The following is an 18484-nucleotide window of genomic DNA, read 5'->3' on the forward strand; positions in this document are numbered from 1 at the left end:
ACCTGTGGCGCTTCCCGGAGTTGTGGCAGCTCCGTTTGCGCTTCGAGGGCGCCGAGGGGCAAGGAAACCAACGCCTTCGGGTTTTGCTTTCCCATTGCAAGTTAACACCGTGGGATGCCTTGGATGTTTACCACATCCCTGAGGGATTTTACAGGCTCCAGCCATGCCTGTCTGCCCTCTGACAGCCCCCGGCGGGCACTTTTTGGGGTGTTTTACTCGCTCTGGGGGGCTGTGGGGAGCCATTTCCCGCGCCACCGCCGTTCCTCCCCTGACGTCCTTTAGAACGCGCGGCCAGGCGCCTTAAAAGGACAAAATCTCCGTGGCGGTGGGAATGTTGGGGCGGGAAGGGGAATGTGGGGACGGGAGCGGGACTGGGAAGCGGCGGGGCGGCATGAGGGGCACGGGCGGCGCGGCCCGGCCATGGCGGCCGCCCTGAGGGCGGGCAGTTGCCTGGAGACGGCGGGGCCCCGCCATGGCGGCGGGAAAGGGCTGAGGCTGCGCGGGGAGCGGGGCCAGCCCCGCACGGCCCCCGAGCCCCGGCACCGCTGCCCGGGCATGGGCCCCGAGCCCCGGCACCGTGCCGTTCCACGCCGCCCGCCCCGTCCCGTCCCCCGTGTGTGTGTGTGCGCCCACCCAGCACACACGCTCCCCGCTACCGGGATGGCTCCAGGGATCCGCCAGCGCTCCCGGGTATAATTCCACGAGGAAGATGCCGGGCGGCGGAGGGGAGGCGGGTTTGTACATCGACGGGGAGGTCGCGACCCGGCCCCGCACATGGAGCGAGCACCCGCTCGTCACCTCTTCCCTCCTCCTCTTTTATCCCTCGAGGAGCGCTGAACCAAAGGCACGGCGATTTATTGGGCAGGAAAAGGCACTGAGCAAGGGAGAGCGATATCGCTGCCGCGAGGGCTCCGTTTCCCAATAAAGATGCTCTAATTTCCCTAATCTGCGGCAGGTGTGAAAGCGGGGCAGCGCATCCCCCGGCGCGCCGGCACCTGAGGATCCCCGCAACTTTCCCTGCCCCACGCACACCCTCCGGCGCACCGGGACACTGCAATAAACTCCTGCTTCTGCCAAACCCTCCTCCTCAAAACACCAGCCCCCGCCCGGAGAGCCGCGCACCGCATCCCGCCGGGCTCCAAGTTTCCCATATGGCAATGTCTCCCTGCGGGGTCCCAGAGCCAGCCCCAGGTTTCCCTCGCCCCCTCCCGCAGCGATAAAGCCTCCGTGCCCATGACATGGTCCGGTTCGATCTGCCGGCAGCAGCGTCCCCGCCGCTGCCCCCGTACCCCGGCGGGACGGGGACGCCCGGGTCCCGCTCTGCCGGCACCTCGGCGCTCACTCCTGCCGCTCTTCCCCCCAGCAAGCCCGGCATCGCAACTTTCCCACCCCGCGGGGCCGCCCGGGGAGGATGCGGGGTGCGGGAGTGCCGCGCTCCGGTCGCTGCCCGGCGGGCGGCGGCGAGGCCGGGGATGGAGCGGGATGAGGGAGAGAGGGGAGGCTGAGCGGCGGGGTGACCCCTGCTTACTGCGGGCTCTTGGGGTAGAAGGGGAGGGTGACGTGGCTGAGATCCTGGATATCGAAGGCGGTGGGCTCGGCCGAGATCGCCTGGCGCTTGGTCCGCTGCTCGCCCTGCAAGGTGCCGGCGCTCTGCTGCTGCGCCTGCTGCGTGGCGGGCCGGATCACCGAACGGTACTTGTCCAGCTCGTTCTGCAGCTTCTGGATCAGTTCGTCCTTCTGATCCAACTCCAGCTCCAGCTCGTCGATGAGCGCATCCCGCTGCCGCAGCTCCTCGATCTTCTCCTGCAGCGCGTACTGTAAATCCCGCAAAGTGCCCATGGTCCTGCCGCCGTACTCGGCCCTCGCCGCTCCGGGCAACTTTCCCCCCACGGGGCCGCCTCCCCGCGCTCGGGCCACCCCGGCCCCCGCCGCCCCCCTGGGCTCGGCCCGGCCCCGCGGGGCCGCCGCAGCCGGACCCCCGGCACGGCGCTCCGGAGCCGGGGTGTTGTCAGGGGCGATGTGGAGCCGCCTGCGTCAGGCCGGGCTGGCGAGGGAGCCGAGACACACACACACACCACACACACCCGCGGCGGCGAGCGGGGAGGCGGGAGAGAGCAGGGGCGGCGGGGAGGATGCACATGCTCGCCCCGCTCCCTCCCGCCGGCCCCGCCGCGCCGCCCACGCCCCGCGGGCTGCCGAGCGGGGAGGGGGCCGCCCGGGAGCCGCTCCGGGTGCCTGCGCTCCCGCCTGTGCTGGAGGCCAGCACACTCCCCTCCCGTCCCGCTGCCGCCGTGGCCCCGCTCCCCTCTCTCCCTGCCCACCGCTCCAAGGTGCTACTTCTCCGTAAAGAACTTATCTCCCTTTTACTTTGCTTTTAAAGAGCCGGTTTTTATCGTCTTCTCCGAGTGGAAGCAGAAGCCGGCGTCTGGCATGGCTCCTCCTCGAGCCTCAGCGAGCTGCGGGCTCCAAAAACCCAGATTTTCCTAGGAATATCGGTCAAGTCTGTCTGCACTAGAAAAGCCTGGAGGCAGGGCATCTGGCTTTCAAAGCACTAAAAAAAGAACTCTGCCTTAAAATCTGGGAGATTTTCTGCCTGGCCCAAATACCCACGTGAAAGCCCAAGTCAAGTTTCTGCCGTACCGAACCCGATCTGACTTCCCCAGAGCGCGGGGTTTTCCTTTGTGCGCTCGGGTTTTCTGTGCGGCCCCTTCCTCTGCCACACAGCCCGCGGGGCTGCAACACAGAAATAACAAAATCAAACAAACGAGCCGCAGCGGCTGAACCCTCGGTGCCAAATGGTTCTGGGTTCTTCTGTTCGCCAGGCACTGAAAGGCCAGCGATGCTCACCCTGAGAGCACAGCCTGGGCTCTCCAGGGAGAAACAAGGGGCTGTGAGCTGTTTTGGGGATCCCTGATAAAATCATCCAGCCTGGAGTGATGAAAGCCCCGGAGTGCAGCTGGAGGCAGGAACCTCACAAAAGCTGCTGCAGCACTGGGGCACCGGCACAGTTTCATGCTCGGAGGTTTTTGGCAGCTGCTTCTATTCCCTCTTGGGGAGTTTGATTTGGGGAGGGAGGAGGATGCAGCCCTGAATATGTTTTTTGGAGGTGGGTGGTACCTATGTGTTTGTATCTAGACCTCCCATGCCAGGCATGAGCTGGGAGTGCAACACATCCAGCTCCTGCTTTTGGGACTGAGCTCCTGCTTGTGGTTCTTGCCCTTTTTTTTTTCCTCCTGTTACACACTGACTCCACCTTTCAACCTGCAGCTGGTCTTCATAAAATAAATTTATAAAAGAGAACGGATGAGGAATTAGAACTGCTCCCTGCTCCACGCTGTTTCTGGAAAGGGCTTGGCCTCTGCTCACAGATATGAGGCTTTGCAGGTTCCTCATGCATTTGATCCTGAATTTTTACAGACACACATGAAAAGGAGGGGGGAAATTTGGTTATGCAAAAATTGCCAGTTTTCAGTCTCCTTGATGCATTTGTGCCAGGCACAAAATGAAATCCCCTGGTTGTTTCCACGGGTTTAAGTCCAAACAGCATTTTTTACAGTCTATTCCTCCTATTTCTATCTCATATAACTCACTGGGAACAAAACTACCAAATATCTGCTGAACATTTCCATTTTAAAGACAACAGGCATTAAACAGATGCATTCCTGCTGCCTGCAAACTGGGAATCAGTGATAAATAAAATATTTTAACAGTGTTCAGCTGACAACGCTGTAAGTTTTATTGCTTTCCTCCCTGCAGAAGTGAAATCTGCAGGAGTAGAAGTGATACAGTTACCTGAAGCCCACCAGGCTTCAAAAGAATCAGGGCCCTGGGGAAAATTGGTGCATAATTTCTCAGTAAGCAGTAAAATAACATTACTTTGTTTCTATGAGAGGGGCACAGCTCCGGACTGAGACAACAGTGCCCCAGAACTGAAATGATCCACAGAAAACCAGGAGAAATTATGGCCCATAAAGCTGTCAAGGAATTTAGCTGAGTGTATCTAAAATATATATTTATTTCCAGGTGGGAAGCAGATTTTCATGGGACCCTTGGGGGTCTCAAGAGAGACTTTTATGGCCCAGGTTTAGATTTGGGACCATAACCTGTAGCTGTCAAGTCCAAGGCCAGTATTCCCTGGGTTAAAGATGAAGCCAAAGCAGCCCAAAGGGCTTCACAAGCCAACAGCAGAGCTCTGCCATGGGAAAGCAGCTGGCAGTTGCCTATTTCTGGCTATTCCCTGCTCTCCCAAAGAAACCAGAGCACAGAAACCATGCAGCCAGCACAGACCCTGCTGTGTCATCTCAGGGATCCCAGGGTACCACCCCACTCCAATAAAAATAAATCTTATAGTCCCATTCCTTTCAATTTAAAGCTCCCAATTAAAAAACAAATAAAAAAATCTCAGGCTCAACAGAGCAGCTGCTTTGTCTGCTTGATCGAGGGAATGGAAAGAAACAGCTTTAGGGAGAAGAATGGCAGGAATGCACCAACTGGCTTGGTGTTGGGAAGATGGGGTGAAGCTGCTCACAGTTTGGCTATGAACTTCCCACAGCCTTTCCCTGCTCCCTCCACTGCCAGAGTGTGCCTGGATGTCGAGTGGGAAACAAGAAAAAGAGCATTGCAGACATCTGCCCCAAAGCACAGCACACCAGGGCTGCCTGTGGGAATCACACGGAGCAGGGATGTTTCTCTTCTCTGCTGCACTCACAACATTTCCTCTCTGCACAGCTCCGGGGTTTTGATAGCTTCTGCTTCTGAACCTTTTCAGGGATCATCTGTCACCAAATGCACCCACTCAGCTGCCATTTTCCAAGCTGAAACTGTATTTGAACACTGTCTATCCTGCAAACACCTCCCTGGATTCCCGAGACAAGGCTCAGGGAGCTGGCGCAGTCCCTGATGGGCAAATGTCACCTTGCTCCAGCCGGCCAGGACAGCACAGACTGAGAGGCTGGATGTGCACCACTGATCACATACATAAACATTTTCCTCCTCCTGGATGTGGTGTTTGTTCCCTGCCTAATCCACTCTACTATTTGCCAAAAATATCTGCAGGAGCAGATCAGCCTGTGGCAGAAAGTTGAACCTGGATTTTGTGATGGATTATCCTGCTGGTGGGGGTTTTGTGCAGGTTTGGGAAGGTGTGTGACCTGCAGCGACACACAGGCAAATTCCTTCCCTACCTGCACAGTCACAGCAACACCCTTATGGTGAGAAGGAGCAACAAAAATACAGGAAAATTTCGAGGAAGGCAACACAGCAAACAACAGCAAAAAGCACCTCGAGGTATAGTCACACCTGAGACTCACCACATCTCATCCATGGGATGCCACCTGCTATTCCACCACGTCCCCAAAATCCATGGCAGTCCCCAAGGCAGAGCAAGGAGTGCCACCTACTGAAACATGGGCACACCTGGTTCCTCCCTAAGGCACATCTGGCCATTCCTTTTGCCCCAAAGTGCTTCTGGCAGCTCCTTCTGGGCCCACAGGGCCCTACAGATTTATAGCCACCACGTGGGAACTAATTCAGCCCCTAGGGATGGGGATGAAGCTGAAATTATTGTGTCAAAGCAGCTTAAGACCAAGGAACAGGAAATGAATATTTGGGGAGTGCTTCAGCCTCTTTTCTCTATGAAAACAAGACTTATTTTCTCATGACACTGGATGTTCCTCCTCCCTATTTTGGTCCTTTCCAGAGCCTCTAAAGCAAAACTGAAAGCCATTTGTTCCTCCCCACAAAGGGATGGAGATATCCAGCTCTGAGCACTGTCATTCAAACCCCATTGATCCCTGCAGGCTGGAAGTCAAATCAACATCTAAACTGGATTATCCTGACTTTCCTTTAGGGCATCAGTTCTTTCCATGCTCAGTAAGAAACACTGAGAAGTGTGAAGAGCATGCAGCCATTCCAGCCTGCCTAGGAAATCCTCCCAGTATGAATCTGGGGTAGAGAGCATGAGAAGAAAAATACCACAAGGCTTATTAATGGAAGAAAAAATTGCTCGCTGCAGAAGAAGCCGAAGGAAAAAAATAACAATGTGCTGTTCTGCAGTTGTAATGCATTTAGCTTTTTATATCACATTAGGGACACACAGAACACCATAATGAATGTTTGTGCCATGCAAAGCCAAAGGAGGAAACATTGGGAGCATGGAATAGCAGAGGATTCTCCAGGAATACAGTGGTTTTGAGCATGTCACATCACATTGAAGATTTAAATTCTTTGTGGGCTCTTTGCCTGCTAGGAAGAGATGGCACAAAGCATCTCCTGTCAGTACAAGGTGAGAGATCTCCCTCCCCTCGTTATTTTTCCAGGCTGGAGCAAAGCCTGGGTTGTGCTTCCTGCTGGGTGGGCTACAGAGCTGAAACAACACAAGTATCACTCATCTCATTACAAGTTCTACAGAAAAATGGCACCAAAAATCATTCTCTGTAGCCAGAAGTTCAACAAGCCCTTCAAAGCTTGTTCCTTCCATCAGAGCAACTAAAACCATCCCTCTGACCTCTTCCCAGTAACAAGATCCTATTCCCACCATCTCTCCCCAGACATCTACAGAAACCTCTTTCCTCCAAAAACAGGAGGTTTTTCTCCCTTGACTGCACAGAAAATTGGATTTTCAGTGGCTCACCCCACCAGCTAGGTGCACATGGTGGTTCTGTGTCCCCACAGCCCTTCTGGGTTAAGGCAATGCTCTGGGATTCCTGGGAGCACTTCTCACATTCTCAGCCCAAATGGGGCCAGGCTTTCTCCAGGAAGGACCACACATGATTCCAATCCCTCCTGTAGGAACCAGTGCCACCATCCTGACCCCTCCTGTCCAGACACACCTAAAGTGACTGGTTCATTTCTCCCATTTTCCAGAAAAGACTGGACTGCCCAGCAAGATCAGACACAGGCAGAGCTAAAACACTTCTTCCTCTGGGCAGAATTAAGCCAGAAACAACTCCTAAACGATTCAGCTGCCTTAGGAAGTCTCCTTAGGCTCGGATTAAGCTTGTTCTGCAAGATGCCAAAATAAACACTCGGTGCTCTTTGCAGTTACCACAATTAGGCACTGCCTGTGCCCTGCTTCTCCCAGCAGTCCCAGGGCACTGACTATGGAGAGCAAAAGCAGCATTCAGACAAAGCATGCCCTGGAAAATGCAGTTTTCCTTTTGCTTTCAGCCATAAGCAACCAGCAAATGAACCCAGGGACCAATTAAATGAAATGTAAGGAAGCAGATTTAGTCATGGAGCCACAAGATCCAGGATGCAACAGAGGTAAAGTCTGTAAAAAACATCACTCAGTTGATGTTGCTGGGAAAACAGGTTCCTTCTGCTCCCACACACATCTCTGTTGGACTGGGGGAAGCTGAAACAGTTGAAGGAAGGTGGGAGCCATGTGCTGGGTCTGATTTCCACAGGGGGATGGCTGGGATAGCCAGGCCAGCTTCCTTCCACTTCTCATCAGCCAGAGCTCAACCACTGGGGACAGCCCATGCTCAGTGACCCTGTGAACTTCACTGCTCCCCACACATTCCTCCTTGGATTGTATCTGTTCTACACCTTTGCCATGTGAAATCACCTCTTGGCTTCTCTTTATGTGGGACTCCAACAAGCAATGGGTGCTCCCAGGGCACCCTTGGAATCACAGAAGGAACCTTAAATTTCTGCAACAGCAACTCAAACTCTTACAGCTTTAAAAAAGCAATTTTATTTAACCATATACATCCTAAATGGAGAAGGGGGTGTGTAAGGGAAGATCCTGCAGATTTAATGGTATTTGTTCACACAAGGCAATTAAATTTACTTTCACACTTTGAAAGCCATTCACAGAATCCCAGAATGGTTTAGGTTGGAAGGGATTTTAAAGCCCATCCAGTGCCACAGGCAGGGACACCTCCCACTATCCCAGGCTGCTCCAAGCCCCAAAGTCCAGCCTGGCCTTGGGCACTGCCAGGGATCCAGGGGCAGCCACAGCTGCTCTGGGCACCCTGTGCCAGGGCCTGCCCACCCTCCCAGGAACAATTCCCTCCCAATATCCCATCCATCCCTGCCCTCTGGCAGTTTAAAGCCATTCCCTGTGTCCTGGCACTCCATCCCTTGTCCACAGTCTCTCTCCATGCTTCCTGTAGCTCCTTCAGGCATTGTAAGGCCACAGTGAGGTCACTCCCTTCCTAAGCTTCACTTCTCCAGGCTGAACAGTCCCAACTCTGCCAGAGTACTGGTCAGATGCTGGGAAAAACTTGGGCTCACCAAAAATGATTTGCTCCTCCAGACAGTTGCAATTCTTCACTGTTTCCCTTTAAAACACAGCACAGCCACAGCTGAACTCCTCAGTTTCAGCTTTTTCCCTCTCTGGCCAGTGCTGCCTCCTGACCTCACTCATTGTTTTAGTCATGGTGCTCTGGCTGCAAGAGGAGGAAAGCAAAATCCTCAGGAAGGTGAGAACAGCAAGAGGCTCATTCCCCCTCCTCCCTAAATTATTAATTGATAGCAGCTCATTTCTCCAGCCTCATTTTGAGGCTGTTTGATTCCTCCACTTCAGGGGTTTCACGGTGACAAACCTCTCAGCAGCCCTGAGCATTTGCAATTCCAGGTGCTCCCTCTGCTCACCCTTTCAGACCCTGCAGTGTTTCTTATCTCTCCTCGCCAGTAATGCACCACTCACTTCCCATAATTGCCTTGGTCTGTTGGGTTGATTTATCCAGCCTTCAAAACAATTCATTTATATTTGAAATTGGATTAGAAATAAACACAAATTCCGCTCCCCCGATATGAAAATAACCAGTGTGTTACCAATGCATCATTATTTCATGAGGCATTGAGAACAAGTGCTCTGTTTCTTTATACAATCAATTTAATTCCTCTGCTTATTAAAAAATATTATTTGGCTGTTTCAGGTATTTATAACAATAAACACAAACCACAGATTTTGAATGCCTGGAGAACAGGCTGGTATTTCTTTAAGTTGTACTGAGAGCTGCCTTCCTTTTTAAAAACAGATTTGTGCCAGAATTTATCCTGAAGTTCTTGACATTTGCATGTCCTGAGCAACTGCAAATATTCCACTGGAGCACCAGACTCTTATTTAGGGATCTACAGGTGTTTATGGCCACAATTCCAGCAATGTTAAACCCTTCCCCTCTGAGAACATTTCCCAAAAAGCTCTGTCCACAGGAGCTGAGCCCTGTGATCATTTAAGGTTCACAATCAATGGCTGCACCCCACAGTGGGCTCAGCTTGTTCCAGTACCAAGGAAATATCCATGAATCATCCAGGCACAGTCTGCAAACAGGGCTCACATCAGGCCTCACAAAGGTTTTACAGCGCTCCACTGACTTCTACAGCAATTTCTTATTTATGCTTGGGGGAACTCCATCAAGTTGGGCTCTCAGAGTGTGTAAAGTGTTTATATTCACCGTTTTCTCTGTCAGTGTTTGCAGGGACTGATTGCTCTACCCATCAGAGCATTAGAGACCAGCACTCGCCTGATTTCCCCAGCACTGCCAACATCTCTCAGCTGAGTGCCCTGGGTGAGTCAGGGGATGGGCAGAGCTTTTATCCTCACCTTTCTTCCATTTCTGGTTCAGATCAGCAGCCAAGTCCCTGGCTGAGGTGCAGGGCTCCCTCCAGGCTGGCACTGCTCCACCTCCTCACCTGCCCTGGATTTCCTCACTCCAGTTCCATTCCCAGCTGCTTTTCCTCTGACCTTAACCCCCCTCCATGGCAGGGTATTCAAACATGCCAGGAAGTTTCAGCTGTGCACCATTTCCCCACCATCTCCCTGTCTTTGGTTTGAGTGGAGAACAGCACAATTGTCTTCTGGGGAATTGTCATACCAGCTACTGGGAGCTCCCTCAAATATAAAGGGAATAAATCTCTTGGAAGTGATGCTGTTGCAAAGGCAAAGTGCTTTGGGTCTGCTTCTCTGTGGTCAGGAAAGATTCCCAGGCTGGTGCTGATCTTTACTATAATCACAGAAGGGTTTGGGTTCACAGGAACATTGAAGTTCATCCCATACCACCCTCTGCCATGGGCAGGGACACCTTCCACTGTCCCAGGCTGCTCCAAGCCCCATCCAGCCTGGCCTTGGACACTGCCAGAGATCCAGGGGCAGCCACAGCTGCTCTGGGCACCCTGTGCCAGGGCCTGCCCACCCTCCCAGGAACAATTCCTTCCCCAAATCCCATCTGAGCCTGCCCTCTGGCAGTGGGAGCCATTCCCTGTGTCCTGGCACTCCATCCCTTGTCCCGAGTCTCTCTCACTCTTTCCTATAGTCCCTGGAAGGCCATAATTTGGTCACCCCAAAGCTTCTTCTCTCCAGGTGAACAATCCCAGCTCTCCCAGCCTTTCCTCCCAGCAGAGCTGTTCCATCCCTCTGATCATCCTCCAGCAGCTCCAGGTCCCTCCCTGTGCTGGGTCCAGGTGATTTCTCTGCAAGATCTGTTTGTGTTGCAGCTTTATTCCTCTGCTTTCCTTGAGCCACCTGCCTCAGGCAACAGGTCCCTTTCCCCCTTCCCGAGTTTCTGCAATCCCAGCACACAAAGCCCAGTGTCCAAACCCATCTCCAGAGCCCCTGGCACAGCAGGAAGGATCAATGAGGCTCAAACCCTGCACTGTGCAGCATTCCAGATCCCAGCCCAGGAGCCTGCATCCACCCCAGCCCTGCTCCTTTCCACACACACAAAAATCGCTTTATTTCTGCTCTGCACCCGCTGTTTCCCCTTTTCCCTTCTGCTTCCAGGGCAGGGCTCTCAGCACAGATATTTGCAGCTGATGTTTTGGGCATGACGCGGCTGCTGTGCCACCTCCCCTGTGCTCCGCTCCCTTACATGGCCAGCAGCTCGGGCAGGCACAGCATTCCCCGCATTCTTGCCTTTTTCCCTGCTTTTTATCCCGCTTTCTCTCGGGAGGAGAGAGCACAAACACAAGGAGCACGGCTCCCTCTGCTGCCCTGCTCCAGCTGCAGCCGAGCGCCGAGCGCTCCACCAGAAAACCCAACAAAGCAGAAAAAAACCCGAATAAAAACACCCCAAAGCAACCAAAATGCAACACAATAATCAAAAATAGCCATCGCTCACTAGTCAATAATATTGCTCAAGCCTTAGCACATCAATTTATTCGGTTTCTCTGCAAGGAGCTACACAACTTTTTCTCAAGTAACCCACTACAGCTCCCCAAAAAGTGAACACATGGCTTCTTAAGGGCTTTATACAAAACTGGCATTTCTAACCCCACAGCACTGTCTGTAGGTCCCTTACAGCAATCAAACTCACAGCCTGCTTCTGCTTAATGTTCATTTTGCCCAATAAACAAATTATTTTGGGGCTATAAGAACTCTGCCCGCAGACACTACATTTTGGGTGGGTTTTCTTTGCCATTCCTATGATAAGGTAAATAATACCAGACTGAAATAATACCATCTCTTTGTTCCCCCTTAAAGAGATGCAAAAGATTGATCTGGTGCAAGTTGGAATCAATGATTTGATGCAGTAATGCACATTAAAGCATTGATTTGCACCCATTCCTGGCTTAACTCCCAACCACACAAAATTCAGAACACACTGACCCAAACATCCCCTTTTTTTCCAGTATTAATGGCCAATCTGAAAAATAAAGGGGGTTTATTTCCACGTTTTGTCTCATTTCTTTGAGTCTTAAATTATCCCTTTTTCAGGAATCTGTCTCTCTTTTTACTCTCCATTTATATTCCCTTCTAAACTCTCAGAAAAGTCAATTGAATTTAAACAGCTCTTGCTAATACCACAAATATTTCACTGCAATTGCAGTTAATCCATCACCTCCCCAAAACCCAACAGCAAACCCTGACTTCCCAAACTGCTCAGATCTACAGATAAAGTCAAGCTTTACAAGCAAACTCTGATTTTAAAAACCATGAATGCAATTTCCAGCCAGAATCGGTATTGATTGGGCACCAGAACAGCAAATGCTGAGCATGGAGGGGTAAATTATGGGAAAAGAATTGACCCAGGAACCCCACTAGGGTGGGGAATGAAAGGAAATATGTTTTATGTCCCTCAAGCATTTCTATATTTTTGTAGGGGATACCCAGGATAGGGGGTAAATAAAGTTTTTAAAAGGCAAATCAAACCCAAGCAGATGAAGCAATTCAGGAAAATAAATCAATCCTCAGGTGAAACCTCCTAGTATCCAATTCTTTAGTAGTATAAAATTCCTACAGGATGTGAATTAGAGGTGGGAACCCCAAATCCAGCTCATGGAAAAGCCACATTCTGCCATCTCTGCTGTTCCAAAGGAGAGGAAACCACAGATTTTACTCCCCTAACCCCCTCACTTCTCCTATGTAAAGGTTTCACCAAAACCATCAGGCTGGGGCAGGTTTGGAGCTCTTCAGTGGAGAATTCACCTCACCTGGATAATGCCTTGATGAGAGGCAAAGCTCAAAGCAGATCCTTTCCATGTCAGCTTGGGAAAAATCTCAGCATTCCTTGAACTTCCCTCTCATTAACCCAATTCCAACAGGGTTCTTTCAATTATTCACAGTGCAAAGCAAAGCTTATTATCAACACAAGAGGAATGGGGAAAGGGAAATATTCTTCCCTTGTAACAACATTGTTTTTTTTCTTTTCACCAGAAAAGCTTTTTAACACAAACTCAGGTTTTGCTGGCCACTGAATGGCAAGTGATGTGTTTGCAAAATTAAGCTTTCAATTTGCACAGCGTTATTAGGACTCATTTCATTACACTAATGGGTTTTAAATATATTTTTCCTTTAATTTCTCTTCCTCTTCAGCAACACACAGGAAATAAAAAGAGGAGACTGGCACATCACACTACTAAATCTGCAGAAGCATCTTCAAGTTCTTGCAGAGAGCAGTGATTAAAGCTTTAAAAAATGTACCTGTTTCCCCCCTGAAGGAACAGAGGGCTGCTGGAGCATAAATCCACCTGAATTAGAGCACAGCTCGTCTGCTGATCATTGAAACCACACGGTTTAACCCATCCCTTGTAACTGCAGCTTCAGTTTGTTTCGTTTCATCTCATTTCTGTTCCTGAAAAATCACAGCAGCCCGAAAGAAGGATGAACTTAATTGCACCTCCAGCGAGCTGCACGGGTTAATTAACATAATTACTCATTCATAGCCTGGTCAGCTCGCTGCATTCATCTGCTGCAGGCCCAGCCTGAATAATTCAGCAGGTGTTAATTATTTATGGCCTGGAGCTCTTCCAAAGGAGTTGTTGGCAATCAGTGCCAGCCACTGGACCTGTCAGGCAGAGCCAAGCCCTGCCCCACCAGACCCTGCTCTGCTTTATCCCGGGATTCACAGCAGGGAAAATGGGAAACCACCAAAAATAGTGTATTTTAAATCTCCCCACATCCAGCACTTGATTTATAGGGGGTGCCAGGGGGAAAAAAAAAATCACCTTTTCCTTTTGGTTCTTTAATGGAATGTGCTGGAAAGCAGAACAGTTCAAGGCACAGGCATTCCTCCCCTACAATCTCTGCCACAATTTGCTGTCCTGGCAATCAGAGTGCTGGGTTTAGGTCCCTACAGCCATAAAATGGGCATCAGGACTTCCAAAAACGGGGGTGTTGCCTGTGCCCACCCCACCTGCAGGCTGCCAGAAAAGCCAGGCTGGAGCTCCCCTCCTGCTCCCTCATCCTCTGCTTTGGTGGGGCCTCAGTGAAGGAACACAAACCCAGAGGGTGAAGTTTGCCCAGTGTGTGAGTAGGAAACCATGAACTCAAAGGACAGGATACAGCCTGAGGCAAGAAGGAGCTCCAACTCCTGGGGGCTGAGGCTGAACTGCTTTTTCAGAGTGCTAAAATCCCTCCCTGTGGCAAAGGATGCAGCTGGAGATAGTGTTGAAGAAGTTAAACAAATACTTGGGAGTTGGTGTTTGTCAAGGGCAGAAGAGGCTTATGGGAAAAAAAAAAAAAACAGAACAAAAATCTTATTTTACATTATATTGACACTATAATTGACTAAATTACAGTATCAAGTGGCGTTTTTGGAGCAAAAGGCTTTACAAGGAGTGGAAGATGGGTAAATCCACATGAAAAATGAGGCACCTCTTTTGAACAAGAACAAATATCCAGGTGCATAAAATCCCTGGGAAAGGGATTCAGCCACACCTCCACCTGCAGCTGCAGGCCAGCACTGCCATCTCCAGTGCCCATCACCACCCCAGCTGAGCAGTTTTATGCTCCAAAACCCCCAAACCAGGCAGCTTTTTCCTGCCCAAGTGTTTTTATCCCCAAATCTTCCCCCTCTGGAGTCTCTCCTACCAGCACAGCCACCCCACGTCCCCTCCAATCCCCAAGAACTGTGCCAAGGTATTTTCCATGGCCAAGCCTCCAGCACACAGGAGAGGCTTCTCCCCTCCTTCCTGCTGGGTTTGGGGGTTTGGCAGCTTCCCCCCAGGAATCCTTCCCCAGGGTTTCTCTGATAAAAATCCCTTTCAGCCTCCCCCAGTGCTGCCTGGCTAGGGTGACCTCCGGCTCCATGGGCAGCTCCTGGAGGGGGCTGTGGTTATCCACAGGGCACCACCCCTGATTCCAACCTCCTGGATAAAGATCTCTGCTCTGTGAGGCCCTTCAGCAGGGCACAGGGTGGGGAGGCAGAGCTGAAAGCGTTTTTTCATTCCCAGGAAAGCCAGGGGGCTGTGCAGCCCTGCAGCTTTTCCCTCCCTCCATTCCCTGGCAACTGAGGCATGAGTTTTTGGGAGCTTTTTTTAACCACTTCCCAGCAGTAAGCTGAGGGTTGTCCCCTGCATTTTGTCATGGTTTTATGGCTCTGTCACTGCCTTAAGCATCAAATATTTCCAGCCACGTGGAAGATAAAGCTGAAGTAATCCAAGTGTTAAAGCTGCACTTTTCTCCCAGATCTCCTTTCCCTCCCAGAAGCCGTGGCCAGGAGGGAGGTGGCATAAAATCCATCTGTCAGCTCAGCCTGACACTGAATTTAAATTAATGCTTTGACAAGACCAAACCCAACCCTGGTTCTCCCACATGCTACCAAAGCCTTTATTTTCTTGCACCAACTACTTTGCCAAGCTCTTTAGAACTGAAAAATTAGGGAGAGGTTGGCAATGCAGAAAAAGCAGGAGAAATAGCCCAGGTTTGACAATTCTTTTACCATCATGCCATGGGGTTTTTAGGGCTTGGTGATTCATGCTCCACAAAGAATCCTAAAGGTTGGAAAACCCCTCTGAGATCCAGTCCAACCATTCCCCAGCAGCCAAGGCCACCCAGTGTCCCCAGCTGCCACATCCACAGTTTTGGATCCCTCCCAGGGCTGTGACTCCATCACTTCCCTGGGCAGCCCCTTCCAAGCCTGGCCACCCTTTTGGTGAAGGAATTTTCCCTGATATCCCATCTAAAACCCCTCTGGAGCACTTGAGGTGATTTCCTCATCCCTGGAGCAGAGCCCAAGCCCCCTGGCTGTCCCCTCCTGTCAGGGAGTTGTGCAGAGCAATAAAATTCCACACAGACCTCACTGGGGAGATGCCAAAGCTCCAAGTCCCAAACAAACCTCCTCCATTCCTCATTCCCAGCCTGATTTTTCCCTCCAGTGCTCCTGAATGAGAAGCCCACTTAAAAAGACAAATCTGTCTTTAACTTCCTGGATACTTTTATTGGTTGGAGAGCAGTAAATTCTCATTTCTTTGAGTGTCCAGGCCTGCTTTATCAGCCTGATGAACACAGTCACTACCCTGGAAATGGCTGGGGATGTGTACGAGTGGAAACTGGATTTGGGAAGGCAAAAGTGAGGTTTTTAAAGATCAGCCAGTAATGGGATGACATTTCCTTTCTCCAGGAACATTTGTCTGTAATGAAAGCAATGCCTGAGCACATCAAATCAGCTGTAATTATCCCATTATCCTTGTGTTGGGTCTGAAGGCTAAAGTGAGATAATGTCAGTGGAAAATGCTTCCCCCACACTGGGAAACCATTCCCTTCCTAGTTTCATTAGGGGAGTATCAGGCTCAAGCAGCTTTTGCTGTGTGCAGAAGCAGCCTGAAACAGCACCTCAGCTTTTCCCTCAAATCCTGCTCCTTAAATCTGCCCCTTAGGATATGGATTGAAAGGGAGAGAAGAGCTTGGGATGACACCAGCAGAAGAAACCTCACCAGAACATCCTCATGCCCTCAGCAAGAGACTTGTGGCATACTCCAGGTGAAAAACCAGCCCTGCTCCCAGGGCCAGGCACCCGAGACTGAGAGGAAAGAAGATTAAAATAAAATATAAAATAAAATAAAATAAAATAAAATAAAATAAAATAAAATAAAATAAAATAAAATAAAATAAAATAAAATAAAATAAAATAAAATAAAATAAAATAAAATAAAATAAAATAAAATAAGAAGGAATTTTGTATAATTAAATGGAAGTGTTAGCACAGCTTGGCCAGCACGGGTTGGGAAAAAAAAAACCCTCCAGCCCATCAACATCACACTAAAATTGCCCAAATCCCACTTCATTCCCATGAATTGAAGGGGATAGGAAGAATCACATGATGGGGCAGTAAACTCATGGTCACAGCTGCCTTAGGAAGGAAAATATTGGGCAAGTCCCTGGATAAAAAATTATCTTATGGCCAGCACTTGAATAGATAAAACATAGAGCAGAATATAAATATGGACAGCCAAAATACTGAAAAATAGAGTGGTTCAGGTCTTTATATACTGGATTTTTAAAATTTTCAACAAAAGGTGAGCCAGAGAGTCACTGAGTTTGCTCTTGATTTTGGTGAGTTCTGGAATACAAAAAATACATTTTGGAGAGCCAGAGGAAAGCAAACACTCCACCAGGATTTTAGCAGGTAAATGAAATCCCACAGGTAATTGTGTCAGCTGACACCAAATCCTGCACATCCTTTGAGATATGCAAGTCTCCATTTAATTGCAGGGAAAATGAAGGCAAGAGCACAAATGCCAATCCACGGGGCCCTGTGGAAAACAGATCTCATGGAATGAGCTTAGCAAGTTTTATTAAATCACCTACAAATTGGGCTGAAAAAGGGATTTGCAGCCATGCAGTGCAATTAAAAGGCTGCTTGGAGGCAGGATGGGAAGGGAGTGATTTTATTCATGACAGAAACACATCAGTGAAACCAAAACCTCCATGGATGAGCCCAGGGCTGGATGAGCAAAGCCCTGCTGACCTCCTGAGATTCCCCCACTCCTCCTCTGTCACACAGCCCCACCAGAAGGGCTCTGAAGTGGCCACAAATGTAATTTGAGATCTCCTTCCCCAAGTGAGCGAATTTACAGCCTCCAGATTTCCAGAGGCTGCCGGCCCAGCTTCCTGCAGGCTGGAATTGGGATGCAGGGATTTATCAGCCCCTGTTCTCCCTGGCAATGGGAACACCATGAGCACAACACCCACGCAAAGGAGCTGCTGCTCCCAGTTCCCAGGGAGTCAGAGGCTCAGAGCAGGGTCAGGAAAGGGGGGGGAACAGCTCCAGTGGGTTTTTTTCATGTGCTGCAGGGGCAGGAGCCATCACAGAAATGCTGGCTGGGGAGATTGGTGACATCACTCCATGGGAAGTTTCCCCCCCCTGTGTTCAATTTGATTTAAAGCTTTCAAAAGAGAGTTGATTTTTAGCTACTGAATATTTGGCAAGAAAATGAAGGAGAAGGAGAAAGAGGAGAGGAGAAGAAGAGAACAAGAAAAGAAGAGGAGAAGAAGAAAAGAAGAAAACAAGAAAAAAGAAAAAAAAAGAAGAAAAGAAAAAGAAGAAGAAGAAGAAAAAGAAGAAGAAGAAGAAGAAGAAGAAGAAGAAGAAGAAGAAGAAAAGAAAAAGGAGAAGAAAAGAAAAAGAAGAAAAGAAAAAGAAAAGATAAAAAAAAAGAAAACGAAAAGAAAAAAGAAAAAGAAAAAGAAAAAGAAAAAGAAAAAGAAAAAGAAAAAGAAAAAGGAGGAGAAGGCTCCCTAAAATAGAAATCAACCAGCCCAACACAAAAGTTGGGAATCAGCTGTACTTGCTTTTAATCTCAGAGTAGAAACTACAATTTAGGGGTCAACCCAATGAGCAGCAGCAGCAGGAGCTGGATGTATGAGACACAATTGTCCTAAAATCAAATGGTCTCTGCAACTGATGCTTTAGGATGGATTTTGAGTGCACAGACTCAAGAGAGATTAATCAGACCCCAAAATTTCCCTAAAATCAGCCTTCAGTTGATCCACAACACCATTTCCACTTCCCTTTTTTCTTTTCTGCCTCCAAATATATGGAATAATGGAGTAAAAAATTTAATATTCACAATACCCACACCAGCTCAGCCTATATTTTTCCAGCATCTTCCCATAGAAGAACAAGTTTCTGGTTGAAGTTGCCACGAGCAGTCTCCTATCAAAAGATAAAACACTTTTAAATTCTTCTTTTTTTTAGTGGTTATTTTAATGTCGTGGAGGGGAGGGATAAATTTCAATCCAGCTTCAAGTCTCTCTGGCCCAGCAGTGCTGAGAAAGGTGGGGAAGAAGATTTAAAATGTCAGGGTTTCTGCAGGG

General features: G+C 49.6%; 1 protein-coding gene and 1 long non-coding RNA gene across 3 annotated transcripts in view; one reads left to right on the forward strand and one right to left on the reverse strand.

The window, feature by feature from the left end:
• PRKG1 (protein kinase cGMP-dependent 1) overlaps positions 1–18484 on the reverse strand; it is a 338166-nt gene that overhangs the window by 310852 nt on the left and 8830 nt on the right. The window contains exon 1 of one of the 2 annotated variants that reach the window (XM_079312517.1): positions 1529–2309. The exons of the other annotated variant lie outside the window; for it this stretch is intronic. Within the exon in view, the coding sequence (XP_079168643.1) occupies positions 1529–1839 (311 nt within the window). The 5' untranslated portion in view covers positions 1840–2309. Of the gene's footprint in view, positions 1–1528; positions 2310–18484 lie in introns of those variants that run through there. 2 annotated transcript variants of the gene reach the window in all.
• The window catches only part of LOC306805146, a 408612-nt gene that overhangs the window by 186956 nt on the left and 203172 nt on the right, over positions 1–18484 (forward strand). The window lies entirely within an intron of this gene.

This window comes from Erithacus rubecula, assembly GCF_903797595.1.
Source record: "Erithacus rubecula genome assembly, chromosome: 9".
NCBI lineage: Eukaryota > Metazoa > Chordata > Aves > Passeriformes > Muscicapidae > Erithacus > Erithacus rubecula.